This window comes from Dendrobates tinctorius, unplaced genomic scaffold, assembly GCF_039654945.1.
Source record: "Dendrobates tinctorius isolate UK_male_01 unplaced genomic scaffold, ASM3965494v1 ptg000138l, whole genome shotgun sequence".
In the NCBI taxonomy this organism is placed as follows: Eukaryota; Metazoa; Chordata; class Amphibia; order Anura; family Dendrobatidae; genus Dendrobates; species Dendrobates tinctorius.
The window spans coordinates 1,895,269-1,915,670 of NW_027361806.1; the positions used below are offsets into that span (position 1 = coordinate 1,895,269).

The following is a 20,402-nucleotide window of genomic DNA, read 5'->3' on the forward strand; positions in this document are numbered from 1 at the left end:
TCTCCGCAGCTAATGAAGCCTCGTCAGCTTCTGCCACCAAATGCTTAATAAGACCCCATCTCAGAGGTTACAGGACAAGCACTATCCGCGCTCCTGGGAAACGTGTTCTATGAATTTGTAATTATAAGTCCATGTTCAAGAGGGATTAGCATCTGAGCAGAAAATAGTATTTCAATTAGGGAGAGGATTTCAATTTCTTTGTAATCACTGTTTGTGCAGGCGAGGTGTTTGGGTGACACCGTTATACATCACACAGAATTTCTGCTTCCTTAAGGAGATTTAAAGGTTTTGCAAACCGTTTGCCTAAATCATACGGCAGAATAAATGACTGCTCAGCCCTGGCAATAAGAATAATAATGCAATGCAAAAAAAAGAATAAAATAAAGGTCATTTCTTGTTAGTGGTTGTCCTATGTGAACAACCTCTATTCTACCTGAGCACCCTCTCACCACCAGCTCTCCGCATGTCCAGCAGGTGAAACCTCTGAAGATTCTGTTGCTGGAAGAATCTATAGGCAGAAGATTTCTCCTACTCCCCAGAGGCCACTGACGGTGAAACTTGGTATTGCACGGTGCCCATTAAAGGGATTGTCCACCACCTGGACAACCCCTTTTTATAAGAAGTAGTCATCACTGTTAAATAAAAAATAACTTATAATCACCTTTTGATCTCTTGCTTCTCTAGCGATGCCAGCTCTGGGTCTCCCGAGGCTCGTGTGACATTATTAGGCCATGTGATCCCTGCAACAGAATCAAAGCTTTACTATATATATAAAAAAAAAATAAAAATAAAAAACGCTGCTTCAAATCTGCACCAAAAATGCATCAAATGAGGAGAAATACGTATAAAAAATGCAGCAAAAATGCAATAACCAAAGAAGATTGTTATAGCGCAGTTTGGTGCAGACACCTATAGAAAATATGCAGATATAACAAGCAGCATTTATGCTATGTGTGAACACAGCTTCACAGACTTGTTTGGCAAAATGGCACAAAAAGCAAGACATCATATTGTAAAGCTTACCTAAAAATGAAAAAGATATGAATGAATTAACAGATTAAAAAAATCCGTAAATCCCAACCGTCTCGGGTACAGCGGGGCAGTTTCCCGATTTGGGTCTACATCTTGCAGTCCAGGGCGGTCTGCTGACTACCACCATAATCCCACTGACATCTCTTCCTGCCAGGGTAGAAAGTAATAGTTATGGGGTAGGATTAGGGATGTGGCCAAAATTTTTCTGTGACACATAATTTGTCCTTCTTTTGATAAAGTTGGGTGGTAAGCGCTGTGAGAATCATGTGGGAATAGTGGATGAGGGCAGGTATATCTCGCCCAGATTCCTTTCCTATGTGGCCTAGTCTGGTCAGTATCGCACCTGCTTACTAATGGATAATGGGAGGTGGATATAAAAGGATGCAAGGTGGTTGTGTGAATGTCTCAGCCTGGGAACACAGAGAGCTTTTCTGTGTGAGAGACACACACGTGAGTGGAAGCAGTGCCCACTGCAACTGTGGTTTGGCTGGACGGGAGAAGCCCGCCAGTTGGTAGTTAGGTTGTCCATTGTTTAGTTAGTGCCGGACAGGCAAGGATTTGTTTTATGTTTTATTTCCTTTTGCATTGCTTTCACCGTTAATAAACCTGACCCAGGGTCAGTTATACACGAATCCCAGCTCTGCGTCTGAGTTTCATGCTGAATGCACGTGACCTTTGACTCCAGCAAAGGCGATCCCGGAGTGTTTTATCACATTGTAGTGGAGAACGCGGGCATCACGTTGCAAGCATGAGCATGGAGGACGTGGTGAAAGCGCTGGTACAGTCCACCGCCGTCCAGCAAGAAGCTAATCGGGTGATGATGGCCCAGCTGAAGGAGTTGGTGGACATGACAGTTACCGATCGTTCGCTTCTCCAGCAGGTGGCGCAGCGCTTGGCAAGCTTACCTGAGCTTAACCTGGAAGCCGAGTCGAGAGTGATTCACGTGAGTCGGTACTGGCAGAAGATGACGACCGAAGATGACGTCGAGGCATACCTGACCACGTTTGAACGGACGGCGGTGAGAGAAAAATGGCCGAAGGCACGATGGGCCGGCCTGATTGCCCCGTTTCTTTCCGGTGAGGCCCAAAAGGCTTATTATGACTTAGAACCTGAAGCTGCGCAGGACTTTGACAAATTGAAATCCGAGATCTTGGCCCGGCTGGGAGTGACGACCGCTGTCCGTGCACAGAGAGTGCATCAATGGACTTATCAGCCGGATAAACCACCGCGGTCCCAGATGTTCGACCTGATCCACGTGACGAAGAAGTGGCTACAACCCGAGGTGTTGACAGCGCCAGAGATAATCCAGAGAGTCGTCATGGACAAGTACCTGAGAGCTCTACCGCCAGCCCTGAGGAAGTGGGTAAGCCATGGAAATCCTACGACGGCAGATCAACTGGTGGATCTGGTTGAACGTTACTCCGTGGCGGAAGGACTCCGAGACGACGCTACCCCACCTCGTTCTTCATCATCTCCACGTGGAACCGGTAAGACTGTTCCAGGGAGTAGGGGAGATGGAAAAATCCCTAAGACAGTGGGGGAGGAAAACGGGACTGCCCGCACTGCGAGGCCGAGAGTAACGAACTATGGTCTAAGCAAGGGGCCCGTTAGGTGTTTCCGCTGCCAAGAGATGGGACATATTGCTGCGAACTGTCCGGTCACTACTGAACCCATGCAGTGCGACGTCACAGACTCTAAAAACCGCATGTCTATGGTTGCACGGGTAGTGAGTGTGAATGCCGGTCAAAATGATGTGGAAAAACACTTGTGTGATTTAACTGTTGATGGCAAAAATGTGGTGGCATTGTTAGACTCGGGAAGTGTGGTGACTCTGGTGAAGGCCAGTCTGGTGTCAGCCCCGACTGGACCATCAGACAAATTTTCTGTAACGTGTGTGCATGGAGACACCTGTTCGTACCTCACCGCGGTCATATGCATTACTACTTCCTATGGGTCTGTGCATCATAAAGTGGGACTCGTCCCGGCGTTATTGCATGATATTGATCCTGGTCCCCATGGTGGACAGTAAGTTCCTGGCAAAGTGGCAGGGCCCCTTTGAGATCAAGGAAAGAGTTGGTGAAGTAAACTACAAAGTATACCAGGCAGGTAAACGGAAACCTGAACAGATTTATCATGTAAATCTGATAAAGCCCTGGAAGGATCGGTCTGCCTTGTCAGCGGAGCTGGCCCGTCCTGTCTGCTCGCATACCGTACCGGAGGTACGGGTTGCAGAGACTCTCTCGGAGCGGCAAAAGACGGAAGTCAGGCAGTTTCTACTTCACAACCAAAAGTTTTTCTCAGAAAAACCCGGGCAGACTATGCTAATGAAACATGACATCGTAACGGAACCTGGTGTCACAGTTCACGTAAAGCCCTACCGAATCCCGGAAGCGCGACGTGAAGCCGTTTCCCGAGAAGTGAAGGCAATGTTAGAGTTAGGAGTCATTGAGGAATCGCACAGTGCGTGGTCCAGCCTGATTATGCTAATTCCTAAACCGGACGGCACCATCCGGTTCTGCAATGACTTCAGGAAACTGAATGCGGTCTCAAAATTTGATGCCTACCCCATGCCCCGGGTCGACGATTTAATAGATCGGTTAGGAAAAGCCCGGTATATTACGACCCTAGACCTAACAAAGGGGTATTGGCAGATCCCTCTGGTGGAGGCTGCCAGAGAAAAGACAGCATTTGCTACGCCGGAAGGTTTATTTCAGTATGTGTATATGCCGTTTGGACTGCACGGGGCACCGGCGACCTTCCAGAGACTGATGGATCGAGTCTTGAGGCCACATAGGCGGTATGCTTCGGCCTATTTGGATGATATTGTCATTTACAGCTTGGACTGGGAGACTCATCTCCAGAAAGTACAAGCTGTGATTGACGACCTGTGGGAGGCAGGTCTAACCGCGAACCCCCAAGAAATGTCACATCGGGCTAGAAGAAGCCCGGTATTTGGGGTATGTAATTGGGAGGGGTGTTGTTAAACCCCAGGTTGATAAGGACTGGCCACAACCTGTCAACAAGAAGCAGGTGCAAGCCTTCCTGGGGATCGCCGGTTATTATCGCCGGTTCATACCCAATTTTGCAGCCATCACTACCCCCCTGACGGATCTTACAAAAGGGAAAGACTCCGTCATGATTAAATGGAGTTTAGCGGCTGAAGAACTCTTCCATGGCCTAAAACGGGCACTTTGCTCTCAGCCCGTACTGGTGACTCCGGACTTCCGCAGCGAGTTTGTGGTACAAACGGATGCCTCTGATACCGGTATCGGGGCCGTACTCTCACAAGTGAGGGACGGAGTGGAACACCCAGTCCTCTATCTCAGCAGGAAGCTGAATAAACACGAGCAAAGGTATGCAGTCGTGGAAAAAGAGTGCCTAGCCATTAAGTGGGCTCTAGAGGCCCTCAAATATTACCTGGTGGGCCGAAAGTTCAGGCTGATCACTGACCATGCCCCTCTCAAGTGGATGCACTTGAACAAGGAACGGAATAGCCGGGAGACCCGGTGGTTCCTTGCCCTGCAGGCCTACACTTTTACGGTGGAGCACCGCCCAGGGGTACAGATGGGGAATGCAGATGCCCTGTCCCGAGTGCACTGTTTGGCGGGTGTCATTGCTCGACCGGAGTGGTCTGAGCAGGGGGGGGGATATGTGAGAATCATGTGGGAATAGTGGATGAGGGCAGGTATATCTCGCCCAGATTCTTTTCTTATGTGGCCTAGTCTGGTCAGTATCGCACCTGCTTACTAATGGATAATGGGAGGTGGATATAAAAGGATGCCAGGTGGTTGTGTGAGTGTCTCAGCCTGGGAACACAGAGAGCCTGTCTGTGTGAGAGACACACACGTGAGTGAGAGCACTGCCCACTGCAACTGTGGTTTGGCTGGACGGGAGAAGCCCGCCAGTTGGTAGTTAGGTTGTCCATTGTTTAGTTAGTGCCGGACAGGCAAGGATTTGTTTTATGTTTTATTTCCTTTTGCATTGCTTTCACCATTAATAAACCTGATCCAGGGTCAGTTATACACGAATCCCAGCTCTGCGCCTTTCGAGTTATTGTACGCCCGACGTCCTCGCGGACTGTTAGACCATGTGATAAAACACTCCGGGATCGCCTTTGCTGGGGTCAAAGGTCACGTGCATTCAGCATGAAACTCAGGCGCAGAGCTGGGATTCGTGTATAACTGACCCTGGGTCAGGTTTATTAACGGTGAAAGCAATGCAAAAGGAAATAAAACATAAAACAAATCCTTGCCTGTCCGGCACTAACTAAACAATGGACAACCTAACTACCAACTGGCGGGCTTCTCCCGTCCAGCCAAACCACAGTTGCAGTGGGCACTGCTTTCACTCACGTGTGTCTCTCACACAGACAGGCTCTCTGTGTTCCCAGGCTGAGACACTCACACAACCACCTGGCATCCTTTTATATCCACCTCCCATTATTCATTAGTCACCAGGTGAGATACTGACCAGACTAGGCCACATAGGAAAGGAATCTGGGCGAGATATACCTGCCCTCATCCACTATTCCCACATGATTCTCACAGCGCTTACACCGGCCGACCGCTGGCACTAAAAGACTGCTGATTAGCTTCTTGTTTTCTGATTGGCGGACATTTAGTAGCCTGTTCACACAGGACGATGTGCTACCAAGAATGATAGGACTTGGCATCCATACCCTACACTGCAGAGTTTAGAGGGGATGAGCCAGGGCCGATGCTTGGTCTGCGCCATTTTTTGGTGCACAATTAATTTTATATAAAGATGAAGATCCTTTTCTCTTTCATTTAACGTCTGCCCCATAGTTTGATTATAGGTACAAAAAACTTGTGACATCTGCCAGTGACTTGTTGTTTCCAGATTAGTGATGTGACTCTTTTGGTTTTTTACTAGTTGATGAATTAGTTCCTGTGACTGGAGCTGCCAGGTCCCTCCCAAAGTGGAGAGGTGTTGCCAAATACCTGGCAGGTTGAGCATTAACCGCAGAGGAATTCTTCCTCGTTGTCCCGATCCTTGTGATCGGAGTTTATTTTCCTGATCGGCGCAGGAGGGAATCTCTGTAATGATGGTGTACCTGCAGCTCCTCTCCCTGCTGCTTCTCTCTCTAGGACCAGTCTCCTGCCAGTCAGGTAGGTTGTCCTGTTACTGGGCTCTTCTCCATTACATACACTTGATTTTATCTTATGCTTATAAACAGCATATGGAGTAAAGGATCATAATATTCTCTATGTTTCCATTCCTCACTAGTGATGAGCGAGCGTTCTCGGGTAAGGTGTTATCTGAGCATGCTCTGGTGGCTAACCAGGTGACTTCGGCGCGCTCGAAAAATATGTTCGAGGCCCCACGGCTGCATGTCTCACGGCTGTTTGATAACGTCAGCACATGCAGGGATGCCTAACAAACATTCAATCCCTTCATATGTTGGGGGTGTCTAACAGCCGCGAGACATGCAACCACGAGGACTCGAATATATTATTCGAGCACGCCGAAGTCACCTGGTTAGCCACCAGAGCATGCTCAGTTAACACCTTATCCGAGAACGCTCGCTCATCACTAGTGGTCATACACGCACACCTCCACTCTGGTCACACAGGGATATGTGGGACATCGTTCTTGGTGGAGGTTCCATCCTTTGGACCCCCAGCAATGAAATATTTGTCCCCTATCTTGTGGATAGCTTATAAATTAATTCAGTAGGAAAACCCCTGTAAGATGTATATATGGTGAGTGTAGTAGGTTCTGTAAGTTCCTAGATCTGTAATTATAATGACTGCGAAAACTCTCATGTGCCATTAGCTCTAGACTTATGCAAACAAACAGCTCTGCATATCGGTGCCAGGAATCTTGGGGCCACTGTCGCTTGCTACTTTTTTTCGGTTTCCACGTGACGTCACTGTGTGTATATTTTTGTCTTGATTTATTTTATGGTATTTTTTTTGTGAATTGTGGCTTGTGAAATAACAGGGGTAAGTAAGCTCAAAAGCTCATGAATCACCTGCCCTTAGCCCAGCTCCATTGTGTAATAGGGCAGACAAACACATCATTGTTATTGTGAGGAGCGCCCGTCATAAGAAGTCTGAGTTACCAACGAATGATCATCTCAGCAAGAAAATTAACTCATCCAGTGAGAGCTTTGTAACAAAAAGACTTGAAATTATTGGGGTTCTTAAGCGTCTGAATTTTTTTTTTTTTTTTCCGGTAGGGGGGAGGTTTTTTCTTTTCCTCAAAAGTTTTGGAAACGTTTTTTTTAACTTCCCTGAAGATTTTTTTCGATTGGATATTGTCCAGTTTGGAGTGGATTACTTTAGGATTTGCTTTTATTTTCCCATACCAGATGTTTTACAATACCTCTTCAGGGGAAAAAAAAAAGCTAAAAGGAAAACTCATATAAACCGTAAAGTCGATTTCCCACAGAAGTTAGAAAGAGTTTTCCAAGGATTTTGGAACAGAAAGATTTTGGAGAAGATCAGCTCTAATAAACTCACAAAAACTCTGCCTAAGAGGAACCCTCATATACTTTTATATATCAGAAAATTATCCAGGTTGTTGCTGTGCTAGGCACTATGTGTTAAAGGGATATTCTATAGATAGCACTAGCCCAAAATGGACAACTCTGTTAGATCACCGATTACTCCACCCCTGAATCCACACTCTTTCAGCTAGATTTTGCGGAGACTGGCAGCAGGAGTTTAGTTTCCCTGCAGCGCTCCCCCAGGGAGATGAAGCATTACACTGCTCTCATTAAACACAGTTATCTGTCTATGTAATGCAAGGACATGTCTGGTCTTCCAGAAAGATGCTTTTTGTAGTCTCTAACCATTCTAAGTGATGAGGTTCTTTTCTAAATCAGGCCATCAAAGGGGTTTGACGTTGAACTCAAGAAATCAAAGTCATATCCCTCAGACAAGGAATGACACAGTGCTAGAAGTTGGAAAATCATGGATATTCATAACAATAGGGGGCACCGGAGCTTGAAGAGTCACAAAAATCTCTATGCCCCTGTACTATGATCGATGTGTGATTTTTTTTTGGGGAGGCAGGTGGGTTGTTATCTGTTTTGCATTGGGGGCAGAGAACTTCACGTTATGTGTCTGTTCATAACAATTGATGGAATTAATGTCCAAAATCTTGATATTTGTACAACAGAGACCAGCAAGCTGAGCAGAAAGATTCCTCAATGGGGCACAGGTCTAATTGCCGTGACAGTTTTCCTTTTCCTTGTTCTTGTGATCTACGTGGCCAAGATAGTTTTGAAGAAATCATCTAAGTAAGTATTCTGAATACATGGCACCAAGAAGGGGACAGCAAAACTTTCCCCTGGATTAGAAAAAAACAGTTCTGCATTCTGAAACAGCGCCTCGCCTGTCTATTGGGCATGTCTGGTATTGCAGCTATACTCCAATAACATGAATGTGCCATGCCACCATCAACATGTGGACTATTTGGAAGAAAGCAGCCATCTTTTCTAATCCTGGACAAGCCCATGCCCATTGAGTGGTACTTGTAGCATAGCAGGGAGACAGTGTTACATTTTAGGTCATTTGTAATCTAGTTACTTATTTGTATGAAAACCCCTCGTCCCTCGGTGGGTACAAAGGTTTGTAGTCAGCATTCAGATTAGGGGAGAAGAAGATGCATCTATGAGAGAGAAGGATTCGTGAATGGAGTTTTTCCACCAGTTCTAGCAGTAAGGTGGCAGTAGGGAGTTGTCGACTTCTCGACGGAATGTGCAAACATAAGAAAGTGGCTTCTGTTACTGCAAGACGGGATTCATTATTTGTTATTGTGGGGTGCATTATAGTCAGAGGATATGTATAAGAAACGCTTGTATTTAAGACGTTCAGAAATGTTTAAACCTAATAATGGAGATCTGGATGGTTTCTTGAGGGTTGTTCTCTTAAGTAAAATACTGGACTGCTCAGGTGACATCTCCCTTTCCTGCATGGTTGTTAGTTTTAACTTAATGGAAATAATTATCTATTACTTCAATTTCCTAGTTTTATGTAAATACAGCTTAGAATAACCAACCAGCAAAAAGTACTGAAAATGAAGCTTCAACTCAGATGGATTTCGCTCATCCCAATCCCAAAATGATACTTATCGGGGTATTCTCAAGTTTGGAAGTTATACCCTAGCCACAGGATCCACAGTATAGGAGATAACTTTCTGAGTGCTGGAGGGTCAACTGCCGTGTCCCCTAGTGCAGGGTTTCCCAACTCCAGTCCTCAAGGCACACCAACAGATCATGTTTTCAGGATTTCCTTTGTATTGCACAGGTGAAGCAATTATCACCTGAGCAATACTAAGGAAATCCTGAAAACATGATCTGTTGGTGTGCCTTGAGGACTGGAGTTGGGAAACCCTGCCCTAGTGGTCACGAGAACTAGGGCTCTGAAGTGCCCCGGCTAAATGGAGCTCAGGTCATTCAAGCGCATTGCTGCTCCATTTAATCCAATAAAAGTGCCAAAGATCAACCGAGCACACCGCTTGCCAATGTCCGGCGCTCTGATTAAGATGAACGGAGGATTTGTGTGCGTGATCGACCACCACTCCACTCAGCCCTGGTTCCGGCCACTGTGGCCTCCAGCGATCGTAACATCATCTCCTATTCCGTGGAGAGGGGATAACTTTGAAAATTAAGAATACCCCTTTAAGGCCCCCTTAAACACATCACAAAAATGGGCCAATAGGGAATGAAAAGTCATTAGTCGTTGGATAATAAAGCTTCTCTGTCTTCTTTGGCCGTGTTGGATTTTTTGGGTTGATGATGCAGCCAGTGCCCAAAAATCTAATATGCCCGACCGAGTTTTTCGAACGATACTGAATGTTTTCCAAATCGTCTTCTATGATCAAAATTGGCCATTTCTGATGACTTTTACCAAATTCCTATTGCAGTATCGGACTGGGTTGCCAAGGGCCCGCCAGTAACAAACTACAGAGCTCCACTTTTTAGCTACATGCACAAATTTATAGCAATGAACTGGGTAGATTGTTAAATGAATAAGATGCCTCCTCTGTCTCTACATAGTGATTCAGGTATATAGTGCCCAGTACTGTTCATATAAGAGGGTGGTGGTCACTCCTGCACAGCGGCCCACCGGAGGATTCTCCTGTTCTCCTGTGTGCCAGTCCAAGTTTGTCAGCATTTGAGAACCAATACTGTACCTACTCTTTGCTGTCGTAAAGATCTGTTGCAGGAGTCTTCGTACAGGCGTATCCTTTACTACAACTAGTAGTTTAGATCTAGAGTCGAGGTTGTCAGTAGTGGCACAGGAACCTGTCCAATTACCATAGGGAGATTGCTTTTCTTTGGGAAAAAGCATAATTTTCACACAAACCAGAAAAAAATAATAATATTCGGTAGTCTTTCATTTTGTATTCCCCCTTCTTCTTCCTCCCCAGCCATATGACCACTAGTTTTAGGACATAGGTCTCTGGTTGGAATGAAGCCCAAACTTTGTGGACCAAGGTCCTCCACTGACCATATCACAGAAAATGAATTCTTGTTTTTGTGTAGGATTTTTTTTAGGATATTTCAATGGATTTATCCCCAACGGGATACCTGCTTTGACCTCTTGATTTCTATGTTGGATGGCTCTACTTCTCAGTACGTTACAACACAGAAATTGAGCTCCCCTTTCCATATGTGTTGGCACATGACTAGACGAAAGTGTTTGTATAGGGATGACTGTCTGGTTGTGTTCATTACTATGTCAGACCCTTATTCTATCATTGCTGATGGTGAGACAGAGAAGGGGGCTGGCTTAGTTTACTGAAACAGATAGCCAGCCCCATTTTTACATGGAACTCGTCAAGTGCCAACATAAAGACAAGCAGCTCATTTTGTGTAATGGAACAATCCAAGTAGTGGAATGAAACAGCGCTGGAATCAGGACATCGTTGGAGCTATCTTAATGATAGGAGATTAGTCAATTCAGCACATATAAACAACTTCTTATTTGGCTGGACAATCCCTTTAAGGGTTGACATCAGAAGTAATTATGTTATTCTTCCGAGCTATCAAAATTCAATTTGTAATTTATTTTTCTTGCAAAACTGATACATTTTGTTATTTCCGTTTCCCCAAAAAGAAGTGAGCGTTTGGCACAGGGTTCGGCGCCTTAAGGGGTACGCCGAAATTGTGTTTATAGATGATTGCTGGACACAGTCATATGTAAATGTACCATTGAGGTAGAAGATTTATAAATGCTATGAATCTCCCTTACTGAGAGAATCAGAATGCAAAAGAGTTTCTGAACACAATACAACCTCTGTGAGATGACCACCATTGCATTATAAAGTGGTCTTCTAGAGGAGGCGAGCAAGGAAATTGGCAGCATAGATGAGCATGATATATCATGGAACTGAAAATCTGACCTGGATAAGTTGTGGTCTTCTCAAGGAGATGGTCTTTTAGATAGGTTTCAATTCACTTTTACATACTGTAAGAGTAGTCTATTTTTCTGAACTGGAAAATTCTTACATTCTTTCAGTCTGAAGCCTGCAGTAGAGGGATCTTAATGTATAAGGCGCTTACAGCTGGTATCAATCTGTATATCGTGAGCTCCCCTTAAAGGGGTTGTCCAGGACTATATTGTTTTTTTACTATGAGCCAAAAAACTGTTGCTAACTACCTGCCTGTTCTAACCGGCAGCAGCTTAGAGCAGCTACTGACTGGTCTTGCCGGCGATTCAGCTGCTCCATGTCAACAGAGCAACTCTTCCTCTTCCGGGCTGCTTTGTTGACAGGGTATGACTGCCGCCACCATATTGATTGACAGCAGCTAGGCAGCAGGGAGTGGCTGTCAATCAGAAGACGTCGGCAGTTACACCCCGTCAACAGAGCAGAGTGAAAGAGAAGTCTCTACTCTCTCAACTTGAAGTCAGAGGAAGCAGTATGATCACCGGCAGGAGCGGCCTGTGCATGAACTTTCTTGGTAGAAAGATCTTTCTGTGTCTCACTCTGGTCATTTTCTCTCCCTGCTCTTCCCTTCTCCTCTCCTCTCCATAAAGCCTAATAGAAGGATATGTCACTGGCAGTCTATCTTGAGTAGGGGGGAGGGGAGAAGTGGCTTATACTCGTAAGTGAAGAAAGAAGCAGGTTTCTTGGATAAGTGAGATTACAAAGTTTCTTATATTTGCCTGTACCATTGATATATACAAAGTTTTTTTTAAAAGCACAGTTGCCATTTAAATGGAAGAAATTTATTTGCCTCCAAGACATTTATATGTGCAGCCCTTTAAAAGATAAGCAAGTTGGTCTTTTTATGACCCCAATACGTTGTTCCAGAAGTGAGGGACATGTCGATTCACATACAGCTCCTCAGACTCACCCTATATTCCCTTACAGATATCAGAGCCAATTACCTGTTAATCAACCAGAGGAGAGTGGAACTAGGCAGGGAACACAGTGTCAGACTGAGGAGCTGTACGTATGTCGTCAAGCCCCTATGCGCCTCCAAAGACATAATAGCAAAGCCACTGAAGAAGACTCAGGTCTTCAAAAATTCATTTATAACAACAAGCAAAAAGGCAGCAACACTTACCTGCCCAGGTCTAGAACAAATGCACTGCCGGGTGCAGCCAGCCCATAAAGCAAGATGTTAGCAACACAGGTGCAAAATACCAGATTAACAGCCACTCTCCACATACCCATTCCTGGAGGGGGTGACTGCCCAGTATACAACTGCACAATGAGGGTCCGCATAGGGTACCGTTCACACAAGGGAACTGCATGGTGTCTGGTTCACTGGGCAGTCACCCCCTCCAGGAATGGGTATGTGGAAAGTGGCTGTTAATCTGGTATTTTGCACCTGTGTTGCTAACATCTTGCTTTATGGGCTGGCTGCACCCGGCAGTGCATTTGTTCTAGACCTGGGCAGGTAAGTGTTGCTGCCTTTTTGCTTGTTGTTATAAATGAATTTTTGAAGACCTGAGTCTTCTTCAGTGGCTTTGCTATTTAGTTTAGTGTAGGGACCCGTAAGCGTGAGGAACTTTGGCGCAGTTTACGGGCTCAAGTATTTTGGCCAAAATATCAGCTAATACCTCACTAATTGGTAAACTTTTTGCACTACATTTTTCGGGGTGCAGCCGAGCCCAGACACGTTTGGTCTCGTATGAGGGGTGTTCACACTGGGATGCATTGAGAGGGTGCTGGCCAGCCCGCCTAATCGAATAGTAGGGGCGTTACTAATAGGCTGTGAACCAGACACCATGCAGTTCCCTTGTGTGAACGGTACCCTATGCGGACCCTCATTGTGCAATTGTATACTGGGCAGTCACCCCCTCCAGGAATGGGTATGTGGAGAGTGGCTATTAATCTGGTATTTTGCACCTGTGTTGCTAACATCTTGCTTTATGGGCTGGCTGCACCCGGCAGTGCATTTGTTCTAGACCTGGGCAGGTAAGTGTTGCTGCCTTTTTGCCTCCAAAGACATGTATACAGAGCTGGAGCATCAATTTGGGGTCTTAAAAAGATCAACCTGCTTATCTTTTAAAGGGCTACACAGACATATAAATGTTTTGGGGGTGTAGAAGTTTCTTACAGGGTTCCTTTAAGGATCACATAGACTTTTCTCAGGTGGTGTTTGAACATGTTTTATTCTCTTGCATTGCCTAATAATAGGTGTGAGAACTTCCACGTGGTGTATACTCTAGGACTACAAAAAGCATACTCCACCCAGGTATCAGCTTTGCATTTATTTTTTGCCTGGATGATTTTTATTTACCGGCTGCTTACACAATTTAATCGCAGTGCCAGTCTTAGACATGAAATTAGGATGGCAACACCCTTTAGTTTTCCTGTATCATCATGGCGTTGAGTTAAAAAAAAATGTCAAACACTTAATCTGTCAACCTGCAAGACTATTAACCATCTTGTAGAAAACTGCTTTAAGTAACAATTGTCTTCTTCCTCTTCTGACTGTAACATTCTAATGAAGTGGGGCTCAGTAAAATGGGTGGGGGACTATAAAAATGTCATAAAATGTAATGGGGGAGGTTTCTGCTGCATGCACACCACTCAGTATACTGTACAAAGGTGATATAAAGGAAACATGAGTTCTTTTTGGAATCCTGGGGAAATCTTACTTAGGGCGGCCATTAATGATAATTCTTCACAGTAGAGGGGAGGTAACGGTTTACAGACACACAGCTATGACACAGTTCTGAGCTTCCTTTCATCCCACAGAATCACTTCTCTTCATGCAATGCTTCATCAACATATGTGAAAGCATCTTTACAGATAATTTCTCTTCACACACAGTGTTTTAACCTAAGTAGAACTGTACCTTACTCATGCAGTGAGGTGGGGGAAAGGGGATGAGTCCGGTGCTGTAGCTCTCTCACTTCTATATTAAGGTAATAATGATGCTCCTGGCTGTCCTGACTGCTTTTATGATTACAGCAATTGCTTCCCAGGAAGAACTGGGCTATACAGCTTGTCTGATTTCAGTCTGACAGTAGATGTTTAGCATACATCTTACTCTTGGATGTCCATGACACGATAACAACTTTCCTGGTATCCTCTGGGGCTGAGCTAAACCCTGCTTGTCTGCTATAACCATTTTAACCCATAAAGTTGCTGGATGATTCTAAATCAACAGTGCAGCTTCTATCTGTCACATTTCTGTTGCAGCAAACTGCCGCCCAGCTGCAGCCAAAGCTCTCCTGTAAGGCTGTGGCTGCAGAAACGCGTAAAAAACGCTAACAAAACGCATCTCATGCCATCCTATGGGTTTCTCAAGTTGCTGTGCCAATGCTGCAAATTTTTCCGCTGCGGAATTGCATAGTGGAAAAATCTGCAGCATGTCCATTAATTTAGCAGAATCGCGGCGATTCCGCCACCGTAGGATTGCATTGAAACGCTCACTTTATGCATGTGGCTATGCCCACCATGCGTAAAGTGAGTGCTTCATGTGCGGATAGTACCCAGGATCTGGAGGAGAGGAGACTGTCCTCCATGCCCTGGGTACCATATTCTTGTAAAAAATAGAATTAAAATAAAAAATAGGGATATATTTACCCTGTGTTGGCCCCCAGAGTTCTCAGCTGTTAGAATCTGCTCAGTTTGTGACTATCCGTCATTTTCTTGTAGTGTTCTGGCTGCTGGTCTTTTTCCTCTGGTGCTGGGTTTGTCTTGGGTCAGGTGATTGTATCACCCTTTATTAACCTGCACCTGTCTCCCATTTCTTGCTGGACAACAGTGTTAATCCACTTGAGTTCTGGCTTGGAGCTTTACTTTGCCTTCTGTGTGTTTAATTTGTGCAGCGCTTGGACCCCCGGTTCTGCAAGTCTTAGTTTCTGTTTTCAGTTTGTTTCTGCAGCCTTCTCTTTGTTTTCTATTAGGAGGTGACCCGCTTTTGTACCCAGTCCTTAGATCTTTCAGGAACCCCTTTCCCTCTATCTATAGGTCTTCGCTTGAGAGTAACCTAGGATCGTCGGTGGGTCTATTTGCAAGGAATGGGTCGCCCACTCCATCGTAGGGTATCAGCCTAGTCACAGTGCAGGGTCAGTTTTCCCCCTCCTACCCTAGTCCTGTGCTGCAGTACCATACTGTAACATCAGCGGTCCTCAGCAATGATTCCCAGGCGTGCTTTGTGGCAAAATGACCTTTGATGATGTAGCGGTTGCGTGACCGCTACGTCATCAGAGGTCATTCTCGCAAAGCACGCCTAGGAACGGAACTTGCTGGCAGTGCTTCTGAAGGAGATCAGGGGCCGACAGAAGGTGAGTATATTCAGATTTTTTATTAACATTTTATCTTTTACTATTGATGCTGTATAGGCAGCATCAATAGTAAAAAGTTGTGGTCACACTTGTCAAGCACTATGCTTGACAAATGTGACCAACCTGTCAATCACTTTTCCAAGCGATGCTTCAAATCGCTTGGAAAAGCGCAAGCATTCTGCAAGCTAAAAATGCTTGTTTTGCGGGAAAACGCTGGCGAATTCCGCATGCGTTTTACCCGCGGCGGGGAGTTGCGGAAATGCTGTGGACAATTCCACAGCATTTCTGCAATGTGGGCACATAGCCTAATGTTCACACTGGGGAAAGTGGAAGGATAAGAGGAGAGAGAGGTCAAATTAATTCTTCTTAGAAATTGTACAATTGGATGAAATCATGATATTGTTTGCATTTTTTTTTTACTTGATTCTCACTTTAAATTATTAAGCACTAGCCTTACGTCATTCAAGATTTCAGTTCTGGTCCCCATGACTGCAGATTTTGCACAGTAGTCTATTTCTTAGATGTGATCACAAAGAAAGATTGAGCAGTGGCACCAGGAACTTCTACTTACACCTCTGCTGCCATGCAAGGATTCAATGTAGCAACTGTAGTAAAAACGTCACCAGGGATCTAGGACAATAGACTCACTGATGAAATATGTAAAGTTTACATTCGGGAAGTGATTGGAATGCCTGCTGTATTTCCTGTGCATTGTACGGGGTATACTGTACTTTCCTGCCTATGACGATTCACATTGTGCAAATAGAGACTTAAATATATTTATGTTTACTCCGGATTTAATGAAAAGTTATTTTTATTGTCCCAATTTATCAAAAATAGTGAAACATTGCAAATAGTTTTGATTAACCCCTTCACCCCAAAGCCTGCTTTCACCTTCCTGACCGGGCCAATTTTTACAATTCTGACCACTGTCACTTTATGAGGTCATAACTCTAACGCAGCTCCCGCAGAGCAGTACACGTACGGCACATGCCGGGAAGGGGTTAAACATGTCTTATTGTTTTGTGTCTATAGCTCCTATACAGATCTATGTATCGCCTTGGTAACAGACTACAAACAAACCCTGTGTAGTCTGGCCCCTCAGCTATGATCCCTTCCATCTGGACCCTAATTCTTGCTAATCTGCTAAATGTATGTTAGCAAAACACCAAGACAGAAGGAAGAGAAGGAGCGCTGTAGAGTCAGACTATGGAAAGATTGTTTGGAGGTGGATATTGTTTTATCCCTATCCAGGCCTGCTCCAGCGACATCTGCATCTGCACCAGGCACCTCCGTATACACTCTGCAAGCGGTTCTGGTGATGGAGGAGGTGACGTTGCCAGGCACTGTCCCGCTAAGAACACTGGTGTGCCTGAGACTTATGGTGGCGCCCAGCCATGTGAATGGGTGTTTGCAACCCAACTACTCAGTAGGTGGAATCAGTTCCCTGCTGTGGTCTAAGGGGCTATACCGCACCCTATTTCAAATCCCATCAGTCCGCTCAGTGCTACCTGTTATTGAGTATTGGAGTACGGTACCCATACATTTCTGGTGCCATATCTGCTGATGTTCTGATTCTCACCTGGCTTGATCTTAACCTTGCCAGTTCAACTGTCTTAATTTTTTTTTTTATCTGACTTACTAGTAGCTATTCCTCTGACTGACTGTTTTTTTTTCTCATGATTCTATCCTTGGTTCTGTCCTCCACATATACTGATCAAGCTAGTTTTACTATTCTTGAGTCTTACTCGCTCCTCCGGCCAGCATCTACTCTGTGGGTGCAACCCAGGTGTCCCTGTTGTAAGTCAAGTTGTAAAGCGTGATGCCCAGGTTACATCTAGGGCCTGCTAGATGGAGTAGCTAGTGCCTAGTATGTCTTGAAGCTACCTTTTTGAGCTGACAACCTCTTACAGACCTAAAAGATATTTTTTAATCAAGACTATTTGCAAAATACCTACTTTATGCCTCTGGAAATAATATCTCCTAAATAATTTAATATGTTAAAATTTATTCTGTTCAGTCCTTTTTTTCCCCAGTTTAGAGATACCTATGAATTACTGGTTTATGCTAATGCATATTTTATTTCTTGTATGTGTATGATGTATAACAAATTTTTAGTTTTACTGAATTTCATAGTTAGAATGTTTTTTTCTTCTCCAGATCCATCATAGAGTCAGACCCTAAAGGAGAATCTAAGGTCCATGCCGATGCAGTTGTTCCTAATGGCACCTATGGTCAATACACCAGCAGGTATGGATATGATAATGGAGCACATTAGATCTCTAAACTGTAGTTCCATACAAATGAAGTGTAAAGGGGACAATACAAATTAAATGAATGTTTGCTTAACCTGACCATTTCTTGAGGAGCAGCGGATCATCTAATGTGTATGAGGGTGTTCATACTCTCCACTAATGGCAAGTATTAGGGGAACGAAGGCTTGGGCTTGTCGCCCTCTAGATAAGCTTCTGGCAGTTCCTTACTCCCCTCTTCCCATTGAGTATACATGCACACTCGGCGAGGCTAAGCATGCTTGTACATGGGTAGATCGGGATGAAAAATTGTGGCTGACAGCTACCTGAAGTGTGTGGTCAACTAAGGTTAGAATCATCATAAGTATGCCAGATCCCCAGATTGTAGTTGCCAGAAGTATGCCAGATCCCAGGATTGTAGTCACCAGAAGTGTGCCAGATCCCCATATTGTAGTTATTATTATTATTTTTAATTATTTATTTATATAGCACCATTGATTCCATGGTGCTGTACATGAGAAGGGGTTACATACAAATTACAGATATCACTTACAGTAAACAAACTTACAATGACAGACTGATACAGAGGGGAGAGAGGACCCTGCCCTTTCGGGCTTACATGCTACAGGATAGGAGTTGCCAGAAGTATGCCAAATCCCAGGATTGTAGTCACCAGAAGTGTGCTAGAGCCCCAGACTGTAGGCAACAGAGTTAGGGTACCGATACACTTAGCGATGCACCAGAGATTCCGACAACGATATGGATCGCTGGTGCATCGCTAAGTGGTCGCTATTGAGCTGCCACACAGGCAGATCTCACCAGCGACATCGCAGGGGTCGGGGGTCGCTACTTACCTGTCAGACGAGGTGATCCTGACGTCCTCCCGCCCGCGTCCACGCGTCGCTCGTCGGCGCCACAGGAAGCCCAGCAGGAAGCAGCCGACGAGAAATGATCCAGGATGTTCTCGCGCGACCAGCGATGAGCAGCGGGGGAGCAGGTTGGAGGTAAGTATCAGACATAGTGATATCGCTAGCAATATCGCTGCTACGTCACAAAATCTATGACGTTACAGCGATATTGCTATGTGTAACGGGGGCTTTACACCAGACTCACTGATCGTAGTCGCCAGAGGTACTCCAGATCCCCAGATTGTAGTCAAAAGCCACCAGAGGTATGCCAGATCCCCAGATTGGAGCCGAATTGCTGTAGCTATTGAGGAGGTTAGGCAGGGTTGTGTTGCTGGTACAGAACGGGATAGGCAAATAGTCAAGGGTCAATGACAGGAGGATGGCTCAACATACCAAGGAAGCTCCAAAGCACAACTAGAGGATAGAATTGAGGTCAATAAGAGTCTGAAAAAGGAGAATACTAGGAGTAAATCTGAAAGGTTGAGGCAGAAGTGCAGTCAGGATGAAGTAGAATCTTGTAACCAGGATCAGGACAGTATAATACAATGAGTGTTAGAAGTCAGGGGAAAAGTTTAATTTCACTTTAAATAGGTCATCTATGGTAATGTCATTGTGTTGCACCACTGGACACCTTGTTGACCCTTTCCTAGTAGAAATAGGAGATTAATTTTCCTTATCATACGTGCAAACATTTTGGTTGTTACATTGCTTTTTGTTTTCTCACAAGTGAGTAGTCAGATCTTCCGGTCTCAGCCACTGATATGTCTGTTATTTTCAGATCCCAAGAACACGAGCATGCCTATGACAACCCGATTGAAATCAATGATAACGTCCTCACTACCCCCATGTAATCATAATGTCTCCATGACTTTCTGACCACAAGAAAAATCATCAAGAAAGAAATTGAAGGACACGTCTCGTTATTAGATCGTCTTTCACCTGCCTTTCCGCTTTCCACAAGTCACTGGGAACATAGTCATTATTTTTCAGTATTATCGTGTAAACTTAGTATTTATAAAAGTCTTTTATAACAAAGTCACAATGAATCTACGCACGTAATTACTTGGACTCAATTTACACTCAGTGGGGCTTTCCACTTTTTGTTATGATCGGCTCAACAGCGTCCTGTCTGGAATCATTTTGAGTCTGTGTAACCATTTTATTATTGTTTCAAAACATGTGAAATAAAACAATGTCGCAATTTTGCACAAAATCTTCTACGGTTTTATGTATATAACAAACCGATGGGACTCCATGGTAACAGACAACAAATAAACCCTGTGTAGTCTGATCCTGCAGCTGTGACATTACTCATTTGCCCTCTACGTCTTTCTTACCTACCGATTGTACCTTAGTCAGAGTTAGGCCTGTTTCACACTTGCTTTTTTTTGCAGCGCGTTTTTCCCGCAAAAAAACGCATTGAAAAACGCATACAAAAGCATACAACTGCTGCGTTTTTTTCAAGCATTTTTATGAGCATGCAT

At 44.7% G+C, this 20,402-nt stretch overlaps 1 protein-coding gene across 1 annotated transcript; it reads left to right on the forward strand.

Moving 5' to 3' along the window:
* The first annotated feature begins 6,002 nt into the window (after window positions 1-6,002).
* Window positions 6,003-20,131, forward strand: PDZK1IP1 (PDZK1 interacting protein 1). The gene is made up of 4 exons (XM_073544376.1): window positions 6,003-6,161; window positions 8,179-8,299; window positions 17,919-18,008; window positions 19,697-20,131. The coding sequence occupies exons 1-4, from the start codon at window positions 6,095-6,097 to the stop codon at window positions 19,767-19,769; spliced, it is 351 nt and encodes a 116-aa protein (XP_073400477.1). The 5' UTR covers window positions 6,003-6,094; the 3' UTR covers window positions 19,770-20,131.
* Window positions 20,132-20,402: the final 271 nt, after the last annotated feature.

Coding starts and splice junctions, on each gene's coding strand:
- PDZK1IP1 (XM_073544376.1), top strand. CDS start 6,095: ATGATGGTGTACCTGCAGCTCCTCTCCCTGCTGCTTCTCTCTCTAGGA. Junction 8,300..17,918: donor GTTTTGAAGAAATCATCTAA/GTAAGTATTCTG, acceptor TTTCTTCTCCAG/ATCCATCATAGAGTCAGACC. Junction 18,009..19,696: donor TATGGTCAATACACCAGCAG/GTATGGATATGA, acceptor TGTTATTTTCAG/ATCCCAAGAACACGAGCATG.